This window comes from Cryptotermes secundus, unplaced genomic scaffold (assembly GCF_002891405.2).
Source record: "Cryptotermes secundus unplaced genomic scaffold, Csec_1.0 scaffold1291, whole genome shotgun sequence".
NCBI classification, from domain to species: domain Eukaryota; kingdom Metazoa; phylum Arthropoda; class Insecta; order Blattodea; family Kalotermitidae; genus Cryptotermes; species Cryptotermes secundus.
The window spans coordinates 7,205-27,879 of NW_019729913.1; the positions used below are offsets into that span (position 1 = coordinate 7,205).

At 37.6% G+C, this 20,675-nt stretch overlaps 2 protein-coding genes across 2 annotated transcripts; one reads left to right on the plus strand and one right to left on the minus strand.

Moving 5' to 3' along the window:
* Window positions 1-432: 432 nt before the first annotated feature.
* On the plus strand, window positions 433-6,796 carry LOC111865841 (protein CLP1 homolog; the record flags this gene model as incomplete). Its single annotated transcript, XM_023854197.1, has 3 exons — window positions 433-596; window positions 4,269-4,488; window positions 6,699-6,796. Coding segments are annotated over 3 exons (482 nt in total), but the record flags the coding sequence as incomplete, so codon positions are not given.
* A 154-nt stretch (window positions 6,797-6,950) lies between these two features.
* Window positions 6,951-19,191, minus strand: LOC111865842 (glycosyltransferase-like domain-containing protein 1). The gene is made up of 5 exons (XM_033751997.1): window positions 19,150-19,191; window positions 17,539-17,698; window positions 13,212-13,497; window positions 12,871-12,956; window positions 6,951-8,536 (listed from the first exon to the last, which is right to left on the minus strand). The coding sequence occupies exons 1-5, from the start codon at window positions 19,189-19,191 to the stop codon at window positions 8,271-8,273; spliced, it is 840 nt and encodes a 279-aa protein (XP_033607888.1). The 3' UTR covers window positions 6,951-8,270.
* Window positions 19,192-20,675: the final 1,484 nt, after the last annotated feature.

Consider the following 20,675-nt stretch of genomic DNA (forward strand, 5'->3'; position numbering starts at 1 on the left):
AGTACAGTGTCGTTCTTCGCTGAAAATCCTCTAGATAGTAGCACCAAGTAATGCATGTTGTTATTCTGCATGAAAGTATGAATGTATAAGGGGTGGGCCTTCTTGGCTCTTGCACTGTGGCCACAGTGATCTATTGTACCTTTGTTATTCTGCATTGTTTAGTATGTTAGTTCAAACATAGCTGTCTTTTCAGAATTTGTAAATTTTTAAGGCTGGGTATTTTTGATGAAGTTTATTTTTAACAATTATGTGCTCAAATTTCAATGGTCTTTATGTTAGTAATGAATACCTATAAAGCCAAGAGGATAACATTTTGTAAATGTGAATTGATTAGTGAAGAATTTCTGCATTTTGGCCTGGGATATGTTGACTCTAAATAGATGAAATGTTTTATATTTTCTGCAATTAACATTCTTACCATTTTTATTCTAGCAAATGCTTCTGGTGTGATTATCGATACCGGTGGGTGGGTGAAGGGTAATGGATACAAGCAACTCACCCATGCTGCCCAAGCATTTGCGGTGGACATCATCCTAGTCTTGGATCAGGAACAGCTGTACCATGAGCTTGCGCGTGATATGCCAACATCTGTGAAGGTTGTTTTCCTATGAAAGAATAGAGGTGTAAGTAGCTCAGTCTTTTCTGTATGAACTGTGTAACTGAAAACCCCTGTCAAGGGAGGTTCAGCACTGCTAATACCCTGTGCAAACTCCAAATTTAAGTAAAAGAAACACTATCTAATTTACAGTTTTCATAACGATCAGTTGTACTAACATAATTACTGAACTCATGGTACTGTTAAATTCTTGTGAACTTTGAGCTAGACTGTAGAAGCAGCACTCGAGGTATCTGGTATAGGAAAAGGTATAAACTTTCCCACTGTGAAAAGCCATTACCATCATTGAGTTTATTATTTTTAAACTTATTTGGGAAACCTCTCCACTCAAATTGCCTACAAGTTTACAAATAAGAATAATTTGCCATTGTTGAGAGATTCAGCACATGGGTTGTCAAATGCCAGTTGGTTGTTTTCTATGTCTTATTCTTTGTATTGGAAAGCAAAGAATGTAAGAGTTTTTAAACTGAATAATTACAAGCATTTCCTTAATTTATTCTTACCTAATTTAATCATGAATGCCATTTATATATTTAGATTTTCGGATATCATGGCAGTGAAGATAACAATATGAGTAATTTATATTTGATATTGTTCTTCCAGTATACTTACTTTTGAATCATTTCCTTTTTTGTACATATATCTGTATTACTTAAACTGGATCAGTCTTGTGATTTAAATTTAGTTCCTTATGTTACCACATTATGTTAGTAAATTACACAGAGAGAACAACAAAAAATAGTTTTATAAATACAGAGTCATGAAATAGAAGACGTTCATGGAAATATATCCCACAGAAATATTTAAGAGCAAAGAGCAGCTTAAATTTGAGAGTATATGTGACATATATCTGTACAGATTATATGTTATACATTTTCTTCTCAGTTAAAAAATAAGTATTAATAAAGTAGACGTTTGAAGTTTGTCATGGTATTGGTAAATGCTGTAAAATAGCTTGTCTTGTGCTCATTTCTTCATCAATTAAGGTGTTCCAAGGATTAGGATGTTTCTCTTAAAGCCTTGGCTACCTAAATACACACCCCTCATTCTCATGGTATATTTTGTTTTCATAAATGAGGTTCTAGTGTGTGAGTTGTGATCCTATAACCATTATATTCAGTGCAAAAAAAGAAATTACTACTAGGTGATTGCATTTGACCAGTGCAGTGCAGGAAATAATGCCACTGCCTAAAATTAAAGTAGGTTTGTTTTAAATATATATTAGGGATGAAATAATAGGAAGGTGAAAAAATGCATAATGAGGAGTTTCATAACTTTTTCTCCTTGCCAAATATAATTAGAATGATCAGGTGCAAGTAAGTGTAACAGTCTCACTGAATTACACACTCCAAATATAAATGCAACTATAGCACACACAAAATCCATTGTCTTCACTAGATATTTCCTGGTAACGGATTTTAACACTGTTCGCTACATCCTTATAGTCTGGCACATATTCCACAATTGAACTAAGTCTTCTCTTCACAGATTCAGTGTTTTAACTGACTAACTCCCAGGCTGGCAGCCATTTCACAAGAGCCCCCTAGTCTTCTCTTTACAGACTGAGTTTCAACTGACTAACTTCTAACCTTGTCCCTTGCTTATAACATCTGGACACAGACCAACAGAAAACATATTTCTTCTATTGTTGCTCCCAGTGTTTTTGTGGGAACATGTTTTGTTTGTGCAGCATTACCCAGTAATGGCTGACATATTTGTATATATTGTGGTCGTTGCCTAGTAATGGATGTTTCTTGTTTCAACGTCATTACCTAGTAATTACTATATGCGCTACAATATTAAAATGGGGTTTTGAGAAATAGGATGGGATGGTATGGATAGTCCTGCAAATTCTAATTTTGAAAGCCAGCCACACATTGTTCAGCCAGTCCAGAAGAAGAGAGGCAGGCCCCTTGGGTGATCTCTTTCTGCATGTGATGGTACTCACAGAGCATTCGGAAAGCCAGTCGGCCAACAATATCACAAACATATCCCTTCCAGATGACAGTAGAAGCCAAACGGTGGATTGTGTTGTTACTCATGCATTCTTTGCTCCTCCATACAATGTTTACATTCATGTGCTGAAGTTCCTTTTTGGAAAGAGTGACTGTGAAACTTGAATGTTAAACCCTAGATTCCTGTGCATACACCTTAGGGATTTAGAGAGGAATCTGCAAGCCTAGAACTGATTTCATCCATTTTTTTGTTCACTGAGCACGCAAGATTTTTTTTTTTTTGTCCATCAATAATGTTTGTTTAAATTTACTTAATATCGTTGAATAGTTCTATTTGAAACTGTAATAGAAATTTATGTAGCATCTTCTCTTTACTTTTTGTACACAACCGACATTATTTGGTCCAATGTGCGACTCTCACATGGCATTTCACCACAGGATATAACATGACTGACATGACTGGTTACTGCACAGGTCAAAAATAAAGTAGCAGTAGTGACATGCGACTTGGGGTTTTTGAATGGGCCAGCATATAATGCTTGCATCATGTGAGCTGTTCAGCAGTCTACTGGGGTGGTATTGAAGAGAAGTTGTAATGTGTAAAGGCTGTTTGTTGGCCAAGCCACAAGTCTGAAAGTGCATGAACTGCCACCTGAACAGCCAAACAATTTGCATAAGGCTCTCAAATATCCTTCCTGTATTAGACATATTATATCGTAGCATCAGATTGTAAGACAGTGATTATTATTATTGTTATTATTAATAAATTTACACAATTATGGTATTGTGACATGTTGCGCAAAGGAGAACCCCCCCACCAGCAGTGACGCGGCGGGTGAGTCAGCGCTCCCCTCCCCCTCCTCCGCACAGTAACGTAACGGTGACGCAACAGGATTGTTACGGTAGTAACAGCGGTTACTACCGCTAGCGTTACTAGCAACACAGCGCCAGGCAACAAGGGTGCTTATTACATGGCCGTTTTCCGTATGGTCCGATCAAGGCTACATAAGGAGCAGCGAAGGCTATTCACAGTCAGTTGTACTGTGACAGCCACCGAGTTAGTTGTAACCTGGCCATCGCCGAAGACAGTTCCAAGTTCTACTGTAACAGTCACCTAGGCAGTTGTACTGTGACAGCCGCCGAGTTGTAACGTAACAGTCGCCGAGTGTGTTATCAACAGTTCTCCAGTCAGCCGACTACAGTTGGAGTATAGCAGCCGTCGCGGAAAGAAGAACCGGACGTGTGAGTGATTGTGTAATTGGGAGCGTGTGATACAGTGATACATAGCTCCCCTACTGTAAACGTGTAGACTACTGAAGGCAGAGCGAACTGATTTGCGCATAGGGTTATAAAGTGTGAAACCCCGCAACAGTGTTAACAGATTAATGCGATTAGGGTTATGAAGTGTGAAACCCCGCAACTGTGTGATAAGTAATTGTAGCCGTTATTTGTAGATTGTTAAATAAACCAATTAACCATCTCTACGGCGTCTTCAGTAACGTAAACACGTTACAGTATAATCACACCATGCATTTGCTTGTATTACGTGTTCTGGCCTATTGTGGTCATCTCTGAAGCTGTATGTACCTGATGATGGCCGCGATAGGCCAAAACATGTAGTACATGCAAATGCATGGTTTGTTTATAACAGAATTATGTCAACTGAATAATATTGAGCCTTCCTGTATATTTTATAGGTTGTTCAACGCAGTCAGAGAGCACGGGCAGAAAAAAGAGACGCTAAGGTGCTTGAATATTTCTATGGTTTGCGTAAACCATTATGTCCTCATTCATTTGATGTTGCTTTTTCTGATGCAAAAATCTACAAGATAGGTGCCCCAGCACTGCCAGATTCCTGTATGCCTTTCGGAATGAAGGAAGAGGATAATCTCACTGAACTAGTAGCTGTGACACCAGGTAGGTGTTATTCATTGATTCTGTTTAAAAATGCTGTATCAACTTCAGATTATGTAGCATCAGAAGTCATGATGATGACCATATAAGTGGAAATATGTGGTTTAAACCTTTGCTGCATCTAACATATTAGAAAAAAATAAAATTAATTTTCCCCTGGCATGTTTACTTCATGTAATAAAACTTGGTGGATATAAATGATATTTAATGTAAATAATGTCAGAGTCCTGGGATTATAGTGAATTTAAATGGCACAACAAAGCATTAGTTTCAACATTGGAATGTTAGCATCATATTCATGAGTGTTAATCTCAGTTGTATAAGTTTTTAGCCTGTTTCCAAAAGAAAAATCAAACTAATATAATTGAGTGATTCAGTATTGAGGGGGTGGGTTTCCCCATGCACCACGACTGATAGTCTATTGTACATCCCCCTTTTAATTTCTACTGTCTCCATCCCCTACCGATACTGGTGCTCGCTATCAGCCCCTTTCTGCCAGCGAGGTTTCTACCCTCTACTTGGCAGTGGTATCTAATAGTTAGTCCCTTTCTGTCAGCTAGGTAGTCCCTCCTCTGGCAGTGGTACCTAATACTTAGCCCCTTTCTGCCAGCGAGGTTTCTACCCTCTACTTGGTAGTGGTATCTAATAATTAGTCCCTTTCTGTCAGCGAGGTCGTCCCTCCTCTGGCAGTGGTGCCTAATACTTCCCCATCTATCGGAGGCATTGGAAACTACATGGGCAGGAAACTTTTGGCCTAATTTAGCTCAGAGGCCTCCTAGAGACATGAGGTTCTTTTAAGTGTCGTAAATCTAGGACACGGGACCCATGGCTTAAAGTCCCTCCCGGAGGACTTGTTACCTGAATTTTTCTGCCCTTAAAAATTCCACGACCTCGGCCGGGTTTGAACCCGCGTACCTTGAGTCATGAGGTGGGAACATTACCCCTAGACTACGGAGGCCGCTAACTTATATGATAATGTATATACTTGGCTCCAGTGTGCAACTGGAGAGCCCCCAAGTGTCATGTTTTTAAATTTCTGCCTTCAGAATTTCCAGCAATTTGGTTATGTGATCTTTTGAGGTGGGTACACAGTGCTGTATTGTATGACAATGAAAATAAGTGTATTAGATATCTGAAAAGAATAAGTACAGTAGAAAGCCGATTATCTGAATTAGTTAAAAAGGTGGTTTGGATAATCAAAAATTTGGGTAATGGGATTAAATTGTTATATTTGGAAAAGCGGTATTATAACACTGTAATAATGTATGTACTATTATAATAATAAAAACGAAAAAAAAACTTAAAACAGTTGAAACAAGGAAAATGAATAAATGTAATTATAAATTAACATTTTCAAACACTTTACATTTGAAAAAGTCCAACGGTGATGTTTCTTTAGCAGACACATTTCTTGGTTGTGGCGATTCAGTTAATTGGCAGTTCAGGTAATCAGGATTCTTATAATCGGTTCTGTACTGTAGCTTTTGTTGAGGGAAATTTGATTAAAACAGAAGAAACACGGTGACCATGAATATTTGCAGAAATGGTAATTTAACATATTTTGATATTTAGTTTGTTTTGGAAATAAGACAAGAAGATAAAGGTTTGAAAGAAACCACGTGAAATTAGTAAACAGCTGTTATAAGCATAACTGGGGTTTTGGACTTTTCCCATCGTCCAGAATTCTTTTCTCACCTGAAGACTGAAACAGATCCAGTTTCTGAAACATCATGTCCTCTATTACCTAAAATTCTGGATGATGGAAAAAGTCCAAAACCCCATTAATTGTGTGTGTGTCATCCACCATCTTCAGAACCCTTTAGAGTCTAGCTGTTACAAGAATCATCACTTGGCTTAAATACTTAAAATATGAAATCCAATAAATAGTCAGTAAATATATGATGTCATTGGTGAAGGTGAATATTAAAGTTGATAACAATTTTTTTGAGTATGCATAAATATCTTTAAAATATAACATTCCATTCTTGGCCGAAGACACAGATGGCATTAACATGTTAGTAACATGGCAGTCCATTATACTGGGATCCTGATGCATGATATATTGCATTTTATTGTGTACTTTTGATTAAATTAGCTCTTAAATGTACAAGTAACCATGGATCTGTGGGGGACTTGAAATGAAAGAAATTGCATATAAAATATTGTAATATAATGATGAGAACTTTAACATGAGATTTCTTACTGATTTCTAGGACCAGATCTGCTGTACCATATTTTAGCTGTAAGTGTTGTTGCCTCGGTAGAAGACGACGCCATTCAGAGTAATATTGCAGGCTTTGTTTGTGTGTAAGTACTAATATTACATATATAACCATATGCATTAATCTTCTTGTTTTTCACTTTTCTTCAGTTCTGTCCCCAAAACTTGGTTATGAAACTTAATCAACTGAAGGTTGCTGTCTTCTGGGATGTGATGCTATGTTTTGTAGAGGTACCTGTTATCTCCGTTTCCAGGGTAGAGTATTTTTCTACTGTGAAGATAGAGGCATCCAGCAGATTCTTCTGAAGCATGGATACCTAGCAACTGAACATGACATCACATCTGAGATAGGAATATTCTTTGTAGTCACTACTATCAGAAAGCAAAATATCGTACCAGTATACCTCTTGTATTAACACATTGTTCAGAGTCATGTTTCCCTTTTTTTTTTTTTTTTTTTTTTTTTGCTAAATTACAATCCCACATCAATTTCAGTTCTACAAACCTTACATTTCAGCACTGAGAATGCATGCTGAGGTCTGTGGTTATATCTAAAATCAGTTTTCTATCTGTCGAGTTGCCATTATGTTGGGACAGTTTGTTATTTTTAACTTACTGTATAAAATTTACCTGTCTTAGTCAGGATTTATAAAGTGTTGACAGTGGCTTGTTATTTCCCTAATTCTCAGATTCAAGTAAGGACAAGGCCTTACTGTCAGTGGTGTTTTCAGAAACATAGCCCTGTCTTTTGGCAAGGGATTTTATATATTATATTTCAGGTACTGTTATAAGCTAAATGATGCTGAGTAGGTTCTTACAAATGATTTGCTGAGGGATATCTTGTCCAACTGTAGTTTCAGCTGTAAAGAGTAATTATCACAGAATGTTTATTATTGTATACAAGATTATTACGAGGTCATATGTACATTTGGGCAAGTAAAATATACTATCATGAATTTGAGGCAACATAAAATCAGTGGGGCCTAACACATCTTCACATCACCCATGTCAACTTCTACTCATTGCGCCTTGGTTATCTAGCTCCATTGCTAGTATCCCCGTCATTTTAGTATGTACCGTCATTTAAAAACTGATGCTATAGAACAAATGGTGGCACTCATGCTCTATATTATATCAGCCATGTCTTTAAATGCATTTTCTATAAATGAAAAAATTTGTATGGACCTAAAACAACAACCACAACCTTCAGATGTCTTTACCTTACAATTTTTCTGCTTCCTTTTCCATCCTTCCTTCTTCTTTCTTAATTACAATGCATCCACATACAACATGTTTCTGTATAATTGTGGACATTTCTTACAATTTTTATAATACAAATGTGGGTGTGGAAAGGCAAAGCATGACTGTGCTTTCACCTCAGCCACAACCACTGCCAAAAACTATTCTTCTTCTGTCGGATATTCAGTTCATGGATGACTGGTGATAGAGGGCAGGGCAACATGACCAGTATTTGTTATGAGGTATGTTTTTAGTCTCCATACTGTGTCAGCATATGCTGTGATAGAAATAAGAAAATACTGGTGTTGGATTTTGTGTATCTGTCTTATAAGTGTAGCAACAGAACATGCTTATATTCATTGAATAGATATTCAGCACTGAAACGTTTGGAATCCATTTTAAGACTATGTCTCATATGTCTTGCCAAATTTGGATTTTGACAAAAGTTTTCAACCATTTTTAAGAGTTGTTGTACACGTCTGTAAAGGCATTCATTTGGGTATGGGTCTGGATAAACTAAGGCGTTTTGACACAGAGGAAAGCACCCATAATATTTTGCTTCCAACCTGGAAAAAGAATTAATTATTACTCAGTGATAGGTAAATTAAAATATTGTGGGAGGTATGTACATTTTCACTTGAAAACCATCACCTGTATAGAGAGGTCAGTGTAACTTACACTGATAATTATTACACATCTTCCTGATTCGTATTTGTACAGTTTGTGCAAGTAAAAAAGGTAAAGTTGTCACTGTGCTTAACTAATTGAGCACTGCGCCATGAAGGCATATGGGTGATTGTATGTTTAGATCCACGGTTTCTTGACCTCGGCACTTGCTGAAGGTGAGTGGTCAGCTTCATGCCCGGCCATTTTATCCCCAGGGAAAAAACCACCAATACCCATTGGATAGGAGGTTGGGTGGACACCAGCGTCGATCTGGATGATGTGGAGAAGAGAAAATTCTTGACCCTACCAGGACTCGAACTCCAACCTTTCGGTCATCCAGCCCATAGCAATTCACTATATCAACTATGCTATCCCAAATGCCAACACATTTTCAAATTAACCTGAAGGATTGTTTCAATCACCATTTTAACATATCAGAAAATCTCTCTAAGCTGAACAGATTTCCATGAGCTAATACTTGTGATGTTTAAGACTTTCATTATGAAGCTTAATTACCATTCACATTAACAATTTGCAATTTTAAAACTAAATTTAACATTTTGTCTTTGAAAAACTGTTCATGTGTTAACGTTTTTAGATGGTATTGCATTTTTTGACTTTAATAGGCATGAAATCATACTTTGGAACTGTGTTGCGCAATCTTAAAATTGGATTTCTTACTGTTGTATCCCAGCAGGAAAGCAGGTGAAATGAATATGTTGTGACAAATTACTGTAAGTTCAGGCATATATTTACAGTGCTTCCGTCATTTTTAGTCATGATTTAAAGTAAGATTTTTTTTATTTCATACTAATTTGAAGATGTCAGAATGACAGGAGACCCAGTCACCAATTTTATGAATAGGCACTATTTGTGAAATGGGCAAAGAGCTAGGAATTTCTTAAGACTTGTGTCAGGTCATTTTAAATGAAGATACAGGAAGGAGGCATATCTCAGCCTTTGTCACTCAGAGGAGGAGGAAAAGAAGCTGATAATAGGTGGCTTCTGTCTTGCTTGAATATACAGAAACTGATGAAAATATTTTTGGAATATATTTTAACTGAAACATGATAGTTCATTATAACCACTAAAGTCAGCAGTAGTCATCACTAGAAATCTTGTTGCCTGTTGTGGCTTAAAGAAGCACATCAAATTGCAGCAAAATTAAGCTGAAACTATTATTTTAATCGACTGTGAGGGTGCTGTACACCATGAAGTCAGACTGTTTGCCAGCTTTTGATGCATGGTTTTGTATATGGCCATAAAAGTGGGAATCAAGCAGCTGGCAAATTCACCATGAAAATGCACCTGTCCACTCAGCACAGTTTGGCAGTCTTTTGCTAAACACAGTGTTACACAAGTGAGACAGTGCCTCTACTCTCCAGGTATGGCCTCTTGTGAATTTGTCTGTTCCGTAAATTTAAAGGACCTTGGAATATAGATGATCTGATATTGATCCAACTGAGAATAGTGTAATGGAACAGCTGATGATGGTTCCAAAAGGTTAGCATGAGAGGTGTTTCTTTGTGCATGTTGAAGGAGCCTGCTTTGAAGAGGATTAACCTCCCAGCTCTGTAAATATGGCACCTTAATGTTCAAAAGATCAATTGCTGATCACACCTCAAAAATGCAGTTAATAGTTACAAAGTTGATTTGTATCACATAAGGCTCCTTTATGAAGCTTTGAAAGAAATGTATGCTTGGCAGTAGTCACAGTAAGGAATGGAGGCCAACAATATGGTTCTTGCTGCTAGTTCTTTGGGGGTTGGGGGCCTCTTTCTGTGCTTTGAAGAGTTCAGGTGTTGGGTCTTCTGCTAATGTGAATAGACAGTCAGAATTTACATGGGCTCTGAGGGAAAGACTATAAGAAGGCTCTTGACAGGGGTGACTAACCTATCAAGAAGAAGAACTGGAATGGATGGTAAAAGAGTGGGCCAAGTGAAGAATCTCTTCTGTAAGGAATTGAGGCTTCGGCCATAAGTTGGTTGTGTGTTCATCTCGGGCCAGTGGTGAGTGGTCAGCTGTCCCTGTCAGTGAATGTTGCTGGAGGGCTACAGATGTCCCACTGTCAGCAGTCCAGGAGATCTTTCTAAGGTACTAGATGGGTAAGTTGTTAGCCATTTCTGCCAAGAGGAGGTAGCCGTTAGCTCTTGAGGGCTTTCATGAGGTGCCTGGGGGGGTTAAACTGAATGAAGTTTCTTGATGAGGGTATCCATCCACAAGGGCTTCTGGGATAGCATTATGTTGAAGCCCAACTTGGTTGAACATGGATTGTGACCTTTAGCTCTGCATGGGACAGCCACTGGAAGTTAAAGAGAGCCTCAGTCTGAAGGGGTTAGGCTCTAGCTAAGGTAATGGTTTGTAAGGAGCCCCAGCAATACTGGGGGTGGACAGTGGACCCAGTAGAGGTCTGAGTACTCAAGGGGCGAATATAAGTTGTCCTCCTTACGTCAGTACTCAATTCTCACAGTAAAGAATGTTAGTGAATTACTGCTATTTTAATCCCAGCATTGAACAAGCATGGTAAAGACAGTGAAATATAAGTACAACAGACTTCTGGGAAACAACAGAATTTACTATCATGTGTTCCTGGAAGGCACAAGTCAAAAAATGTAATAGCATGCCACCCTTATGACATCAAAAATTAGACATATGGTTACAATGTAGCTTCTGCAAAAGCTAGTGACTTCAACTATTTCACCTCCTGCTCTTCAGCAGCACGTGTCAGATGTCCTTAAAGTGACGATTCTCATTGTGTCTGCATGTATGCAGAAGCCTGTTCCCATTTACATTGTTGCCACAATCTTTCATTATTCCCCCCCCCCTTTTTAATGAAATTCCCGTCTGTAGTTACCCCAAACCTGAAAGTATTTGTGGGCATGTCATGCTTTTAAGATCTCATGTCTAGCTGTGTAACTTCCTTCACTGAAATGAGTGATAGTGACTGCTTGTTCATGGATTAGACTGTCAATAATACATGTGCATTCTCTCTCTCTATCTGGACAATCGGCTCAAAGATGGCGGTAAGGTTGTCAGCCTTACGTTCCAGCCGTGCTTTACCCCCCAGGAAAATTATTTAATTAATTCCTTGGACTCATTTCTGTTAGAGGCTGAGTCGAACCCAGGGCCATAGTGCGGCTGGAAGGATTAGGTCAATTTAAAAAATCCAACGACCTGATCGGGACTTGAACCCGCGACCTTGACCCTAAACGTCTCACCACCCCGATGGGCCGTCACGACCTGTTACAGGGGTAGCTTTACTTTTTTTTACTTACATTGTTTCTCTAAATTATTTTATATAATTATTAAGACAGCTTCTGGGAAATAATGCTATGTTGTCTGGTAGAAGTTCGCCAACATTTCAGATGAATGTACTGCTTCCACCTTCAGGGCCAAAGATCAGGCAGTTGTTTCTTGGTATCCTCTTCAATCCTGAAGATAGTGTCATTTCATTCCATTGAAACATCAGGAATCTTCTACCAGACTACGAGTACATAGTGTCATATCACAGAAGACACTGATGTGAGAATTATATGTAATTATTAACCTATTCATGATATATTGTAGTAATAAATGAATGTCTGTGTTCAGAGTTGTATTTCTTGCAGAACATACAAATATGTATGTTGAATGCAGGTACTACTCTTTAACTCCATATATGGTCAACCTGTAGCATTCAGTAACCGAATAAAAGTGATCAAGAATGTGCATTTCAGGATTAAACTTACAGTAGAGAGAGTGTAATTTCAACCTTTCCTGTGTCACAATAATTTACTGAAATTCTTGAGTCTTTTTCACTTTTTTCAGCTGGTATTTCAAATTTTGTTGTATTTTTCCAACCATCACTCTGAAACAGTAAAAGATCTAGTTCAGCCATCTAGTATCACAGACAGGAACTAAAATAACAGCATAATAGCAATGTATTGATTGATTGATTTACTGATGAAGGGGTGGGTCATACTGGCCCTTACACTGTGACTGCCATTTGGTCTTTAGTGTGCCCCCCATCTTAGTCATCCCTCTAGCAGTCCTACACTTTAGATGAAATGTGGTACTAGTAGTAGTGTAAATGGATGACAAATTATGGAACAGATTGTATATGATATGGAGAGGCAGGAAGGCACTCACAGAATGTATGTATGTCTTAGTATTTCATAATATTCATGTTTTGTTTTCTAGTGACCCCAGTTGACAGCCTGATTTCCCAGATGAGGCCAAGCCTCAGCAAACACTGGAGGAACTTAAAAAAAATGATTCACCAAGTACTGACACATAGAAATTAAGTCCAGCATCCACCAGCATCAGCAACACATGGAAGAATGTTGCAGGAACTTTATCATACTCCCTGCAGTATGAAGAAATTATCTGATTGTTTATTAAAATAATTTATAATTTGTTTGATAACAGTAATGCTTTAACATCCATGATGTGCCATGTATTATATTGTATAATATTGATTAAATATGTTAACTGATTGAACTGTATGATTTACTGGACACTGGCCTTCCTAATTATTTAAAAATAATGAAAGTGGTCCTCTGCTGTCCTTTAGAAAATCGTATCTTACCAAATCTTATTTCAGAGCTACATTACCACTTACCACCTGTGTGGCCAAACTAAATGGAGAACTGTGTTGTCTGAATCTCTCAAAGGTCCCAGTGAAGGGAACTTCAATGGAAAGTAGAGGACTCTACATTTTGGAGCAATCTGCTCTTTCAGGTCCTTGGGACGAAATTCTGGTTGTAACTTGAGGAACTTGCTTATGGAGTCCAATAATGAATCTTGATTGTAGTTAGAATTGAACAATATAATACAGCCACAAGACTGAAAATTAAAATTATAAACAATTGAGTACAATTTTAATTTACCTAGGTAGGTCAATAAGTAAGTTACAAATGGATATAGAACTTAAACAACTAAGAGTACTGATTTGAAAAATTCTTTTATTTCTCAATATAATCTTCCTGTACGTTGAGGCGTTTGTCCCAGCATATCACAAGCCCCTGAAAACCAGCAGCATAAAATTCTTTGGGTCTGCTGTCGGAACCAGGCGTGTTGGTCTTCCCAGAACCTAAAGGAGAAAAAGAAAAGCAAAATATTCTGTGTCTGAAAGTGAAGTAAGAAGAGAAAATTTGTTGATAAAACTTACGCAATAACAGACCTGTTTCTACCTATCAGTAGACTTCCATCACTTCAGCGTATTTAATTCTTTTTCCATTCCATGTTGTTTTATTTTCAAACATATCTGAATGAAACAATGTAAGAAACTAAGATATTTTCATGAATACCTCCAGCAAGTTTATTTTGAAAACTGAACCTAGGAATTGTGGAGATGAAATCTAAATCTGTATCATTCCACTCATATATGGGGTAACTTAACATACCCTGAACTTGTTATATTTATACAACTCCAGATAATCAAATTCTGTATAACTGTGTGTAGGAGCAGAATATTCTTATTAAATAAGTTAAATTATTGCAAAACTATTGTGTTAAAGTTTTATATTTATTGCATGTTAAACTGCAGGTCAGCTCCCTAGTTTTAATCATCCCATTCTGAATATTATTCTCTTCCTTTCTCAAGATTTTCCCATAGCCCAGAACCGTGGAACAATATTAGCAATCAAAACCAAGACTCTGGGCTACTTCTTGTTGCAAAGAGTGAAGTGCGACAACTTTCAATCACCTGACAGTTGCACTGTGGGTTCTTCTCTTACAAGACAACTTGTTTTATTCATCATTACAGAGTCCTTTAGAAAATGAACATCTCTCACAAAGAATGCCATCTTCTAGGATGTGGCATCGTGTAGATCTTGTCTGAACCGACGTTTTGGAGGAATGTATCGCCTCCATCTTCAGATTGCTCAGTCTGCAGCCACCTGCTCACGTTGGTTCCTCTCTCATGGATCTTCTACCCTGAAGATGGAGGCGATACGTTCCTCTGAAACGTCAGTTCACACAAGATATACAAGGCGCCACATCCCAGAAGACGTCATTCTTGTATATTTTTCCTTGCATATTTGTGGTTTATTTAATGGCATGTAAGTGACTTGAATTGTAGAGTGTCGAATTATTGGATGGTAATAAATAATGAATTGGAAGGACATAAAAGGAAAAAAGGGGCAACACAAACGTATAATATGGAGGGATTCAGTCTCAAGAAACTAAATGAGGTAAGGGATAAAGAACAGTACCTGGTTAAAATGATAAAACAGGCTTGCACTATATACAAAATTTAAATAATGATGCACATATTAATAGAGCTTGGGAAACTATTAAATAAAATTTAAAAAAAACTCAGCCAAAATGCCATTTTATATTATTATGAATTCAAGCAGCATTAGGACATGGTTGAAAGAAGGATGTTCAAAATCATTAGATCAAAGAAAACAAGCCAGATTGCAAAGGTTACAGGAGCTGAGCCAATAAAATGGGGATCATCTAAACAATGTACAATGTAAAGCTAGCAGATATTGATAACTAACTGACTAACTACCTGAAATTAAATTCCCTTAGTGGGGGTTGGAGTCCAACTGGGTCCACTCGGCACAGCGGCCACTGATTGGCCTATTGTAGCCTTCCCTGGGTGATTATGATGATGAAGAATTTGGTGAAATGAAGATTGGCAGGGAAACTGAAGTACTCGGAGAAAACCCACCCCAACGCCACTTTGTCCACCACAAATCCCACTTGACCAAACCCGGGCCGCCGCAGTGGGAAGCCAGTGACTAACCGCCTGAGCTATGGCACGGCCTAACTAACTATCTAACTAAATAATTAATTTTATGGAACTGATCCTTTCTTAGGAAGCCGCCAATTGTACAGCTACTCGTGAACTTTCCAGCAATTTATGGCATTACAGTGTTCACAAAAGCCTTCCACTTGTCCCTATCCTGAGCCAGATTGATTCAGTCCATACCACACCTTCCTAGTTCTCTAAGATCCTTTTTGATATTACCACATATAGGGTGTCTGACTATAGACAGGTTATGGATTGGTGAAAGGACCACTTGTATTCACCACTCAGACTACACTTTGTAGGTCACTGACACACACAGACAAGTATACTCAGTCTATTAGAGTCTCCACTAGCTGTTTCCTAGCAATGGTTTCTAACTAGGAAAATTCTTCAGCTACCTGTACTTAGCATTTACAGCCTTTATGGTATGCATCCTGCTGTAATATGAAAATATGTAATTTGGCACAGTCGCACAACAAAAAATCGAAAAGAAACAAAACAGACACTGCTTTGTCAACATTCGTTTTCATTCGTTGTTGGTGATATCACTAAATGTTTCAAACCTTTTCTTTGGTTATGTTCAGGTGTACACGAATACTATGTGGTTTCTGAATTGCATCATTAATCAATATGAATTCATACTGTGTCTATGATTATTCTATAATGACAATTTAATGACAACTTAAATTTAAAATGTGGTTCAAATATAGTTAATGCTAGACGTTAAACTTGATATTAAATGGATAACAATTAAAATTAAAATTACAGTTAAAAATTATAAATAAAATGACTATAAAGGAATTTATAGACAATATTACAAATTCCATTTATGTCTTGTGCCTGCTTGCTTACTTACTTACTTATGTACTTACTTATGGAGCTGAGCCCTTCTTGATGAGAAGCCCAATCTGCAGTTACTCCAAGTGGTCTCTTTCCGTCTGGCTTTCCCACCAATATCCTATATGCATTCCTTTCCCCCCATTCGTGCTACATGCCCTGCCCATTTCATCCTCCTTGACTTGATCATTCTAATTATACTTGAAGAAGAGTAAAAGTTTTGAAGCTCCTCATTATACAGTTTTTCCAAACTCCTGTCACTTCATCCCTCTTCGGTCCAAATATTCTCCTCAAAACCCTGTTCTCAAACACCCTCAGTCTATGTTCCTCCATTAATGTCAGAGACCAATTTTCACACCCATACAGAACCACAGGCAAAATTATAGTTTTTTATTAACTAATTTTTATTCCTTTGGACAACATACGAGAAGACAAATCATTCTGCACTGAATGGTAACAAGCATTACCCGAGTTCAATCTCTTCTTAATTTCATCCTCAATCAGCTTTTGATTTGTTATCATTGTTGCCAAATATCTGAACTGTGCCACATTTTCAAAACATCTGTTTCCTATCTTTATGTCATGATTTTGCCCTGCATTTTGTTGACGAGACAGTAACATATACTTAGTTTTCTCTGTGTTTACTTCTAGACCAACCTCTTTACTTGCATCAAAGTTTGTGAACTTCTTTTTATGGTGTCTAGATTATCACATCATCGGCATAGACCAAGAGCTGATGTGTCCCGTTTAATTTCAGCCCCACCTGGTTACCCTGGACCTTCCTAATTGCATATTCTAAAGCAAAGTTGGAAAGGAGTGGTGGTAAAGCATCTCCTTGTTTTAGACCATTCTGGATAGGAAGTTTATCATGCAAATGTTTGCCTATATGGGCTTTATTTACGTTTCATTTAAACACATTTTAATCAGCTTAACTAGTTTCATGGGTATCCCAAACTCTATCGGAATATTCTACAATATTTTCCTCCTAACTGAATCATATGCTTTCTTGAAGTCTACAAATAGCTGATGTACTGTCTCATTGTACTCCCAATTTTTCTTCAATATCTGACGAATGCAAACATCTGATCTGTAGTCGATCTGTTACATTGAAAACCACACTGATGATCCCAAATTATTTCATTTATGTATGGACATAAACGTGAGAGAAGAATATTGGATAAAATTTTGTATGAAGTTGATAGCAGTGATGTCCCCTGATAATTACTACAGTCAGTTTTATCACCCTTCTTGTGAACTGGTACAATAATAGATTCCTTCCACTGATCAGACAATTTTTCCTTATACCAACTAGAATTAATTAGCTTATGGATCTTAGTACGTAATATTTCACCTCCTGCTTCAACAAGTACAGCCAGAATTTGATCACTACCTGGTGATTTATACATTCTCACTTTTGCAATAGCAATTTCAACCCCAAAAGGGCTGGCAGCAGGTATTAACGGCTCAGCTGTATGCATTTCTCTCTGCCTAACATCTCTGATCCTATGTACCTGCAAGCAGATCACCGTTATTATTCTTCATCGAATTACTTCTAGGTTGGTAACACTTCTTAAAGTCATTTATTCCTCTATACAAGTCTCTAATGTTCTTGTTCTTACTGTTCATTGCAAGCTCATCAATTATGTCTTTCAGATATTCCCTCTTTTTATTCCAGAAATTCTGCTGGTTTTGCGTCTTATGTTGTTGCGATTATCCCTATTTTTTCGTCTGGATCTTGTAACCATTGCACATTGTCTTGTTTTCTTTAGTCTAGTAATTTTGAGCATCCTTCATCGAACCATGAATTATGTTTCTTCAGTTCATAATAACCTAGACTCTCCTTGGAAGAAATTTTTATATTCTAATAGTTTTCCAAGCTTTATTAACAACCATCTCAGTGTTCAAGGTTTTCAAGGCCGCAAACCTATTTGAGATTTCAAATTGATACTGCTCTTTAATTTCTTGAGATTGAACCTCTCCATATGAACACTGTGCGTTGTTTGTTTGCTCACTCGCAGTCTTTCCCTATCCTTTGCCACCACCAGGTAATGGTCAGTATCAGAGTCTGCTGCCCTGAATGATCAGACATCAAGTATACTTGAACGCCACCTCCTATCTATTGAAATATGGTGGATTTGATTGTCTATCTTCCCATCAGGAGATGTCGAAGTAAATTTATAAATGCTATTATGCAGGAACATTTTACTTTTGACAGTAAGATTTCTTGATGTTGCAAAATTTACTACTCGAACTACAGTATCATTACTAATTTTATGCAAAATCTCATTCCCAGTCGTTGGTTTGAAAATGTCTTTCTTCCTTACTTTGGCATTGAAATCTTCTAGCAAAATATTAATAGGGTATTTCTGGAATTTATCAAATACAAGTCCTAGTTCTTCAAAGAACCTGTCCTTTATGTCATCAATTTTATCTTCTGTTGGGGTGTGAATATTCATAATGATGATATCACACAGTGACCTTTTAGTATTATATATGATATCCTATCACTAACGAACTCTACCCTCTTAACTGCTGATACAATTATCTTATGTACAAAAAAAAATATGTACCTAATTCATGATTTTCATTTACATTTGCGAAGAAAAAATGTATATTCGCCTGCTGGTACAATGCCACCTTCATCCCATCTGACCTCCTCTACCCTCACTAAATTTAAATTATATTTTGAGATTTCTTCAGCCACTGTCCTGAGCGAAACTGCCCTATAAGAACTTCTAACATTACATGTACGAAATCTCATATCCAATTTCTTTAGCTTAGGTCTTTTATCCAAAGAATCAGTCCAGGCTCAAGGCTTCTTAAGAATTTTCATAACGAGTTTATTTTTACAGTGAGGAGCAGGAGCACCACGCCCAACCTCCAAGCTGAAGGACCACCCCTTAACAGCTCTCTGCAACTGACTATTCAATATATTCGATATATTCACAGCTTCCCTCCATACCTGGAGGGCGACTTCACCATTTGCAACCTGAGGACACGCCATGCCATGGTGACAAGGGACCCACTTAACTCTTTGACTGGCGCGGGCGTGTTTTAACGCTGGGGTGATGCCAACCGTTCCCTGGCGTTGGCGTGTTTTAACGCTTTGAAAATCTCTTCCCTTATTTGCTCTCTTGGCACTCATCAACCAAAGACATATATATGGTAGTTTTTGTGCATGGTTGTAAAGAACCCTTGTAAACGTTGTGGGGGTCTATATTACTCTCAGAACCCTCCGAGAAGGAAAAGTTCAAAAAATATTTCACATTCATTCAGTTTCACCGTGTCTTCTCGCAGCAATTGTCGACATGTTCCTACAGACCAGCTGGAAAGTGTTGTGAAGGAGATTTGTGCTGATGATGATAGTGGCGATGAAATAATGATTCCTGAATTGGATGAATTTGATAGTGACAATAATACAGTGATAGACAATGATCCACAAGACAGTAATGATGAACATTTAGCTAACACGAGTGCGGTGCCTGACGCCCAGAAAAATACAAGAGGAGAAATTACAAATTCAAAGATTTTATATTGAACTGTGTAGAAAAAATGACAGAACCAAACAAACAGTGTGGAGAGGGAGAACAGTCAAGGAATGAAGTGAATGACGAAACTAATGCGTCAGACTCGAGTGCAGTCACGCCTCCGCACGCGACCTTGAAAAGACCACCAGTGAAAGACCCAGAAAATCGTCTAGAGGGTGGCCTGAAAGTTCACAAAATGGTCCATGTTCCTCCCAGTAACAATAAGAAGAATGGTGCCATGAGAAAGTGTCGAGTGTGTGCTAAGCACAAGATTAGAAAAGAAACAAGTATCATGTGTGCAAGCTGTGGTGTGGCTCTCTGCAAACTTTCATGTTTCAATGTTTATCACACGAAGAAAAACTACTAAAAAGGTATGGAAAGACATTTATTGCATAAAATATTGTCTTTTTAATAGTTCCTGAAAATTTCATTTTTAAAAACCAATTTTTGTTGAAGTTGTTTAGAAAAAAGCAAGCACATGCATCTTAGCGACATAAGGTTTAAATGGCCTGCCAGGACAGGGGTGGGATTTAAATACCCTTCGTGCCAGTCAAAGAGTTAACATGGTTATTCAGAGCACTATTTTGTAAAATTTGGTCTTGGTTATTAGACATACACTTCTTGCCCTTTAGCTTTTTATTAACTTGCTGATCACACAACCTGTCATGTATGTTTACTTCTGAACGTAATGATTCGATTATTATTTGCATTGATTTCTTTTTTCCAATGTTTTTTCACTCCTAGCCTTTAATATATCACAATTTTCACAGCAACCATTTGGATTTCCATCAGTTGCCAGGTTCAAATACAGGGACCTATATTTACTTGAAGCATAGTACATACCGGTAGCTACTATGTACGATATAGTTCACAATGGGCAGTGCATGTGGGTAAGGAGAGGATGGACTAATGTAAATGAAATATTATGACTATACAAACACTCCAGATAAATAATTTCGCA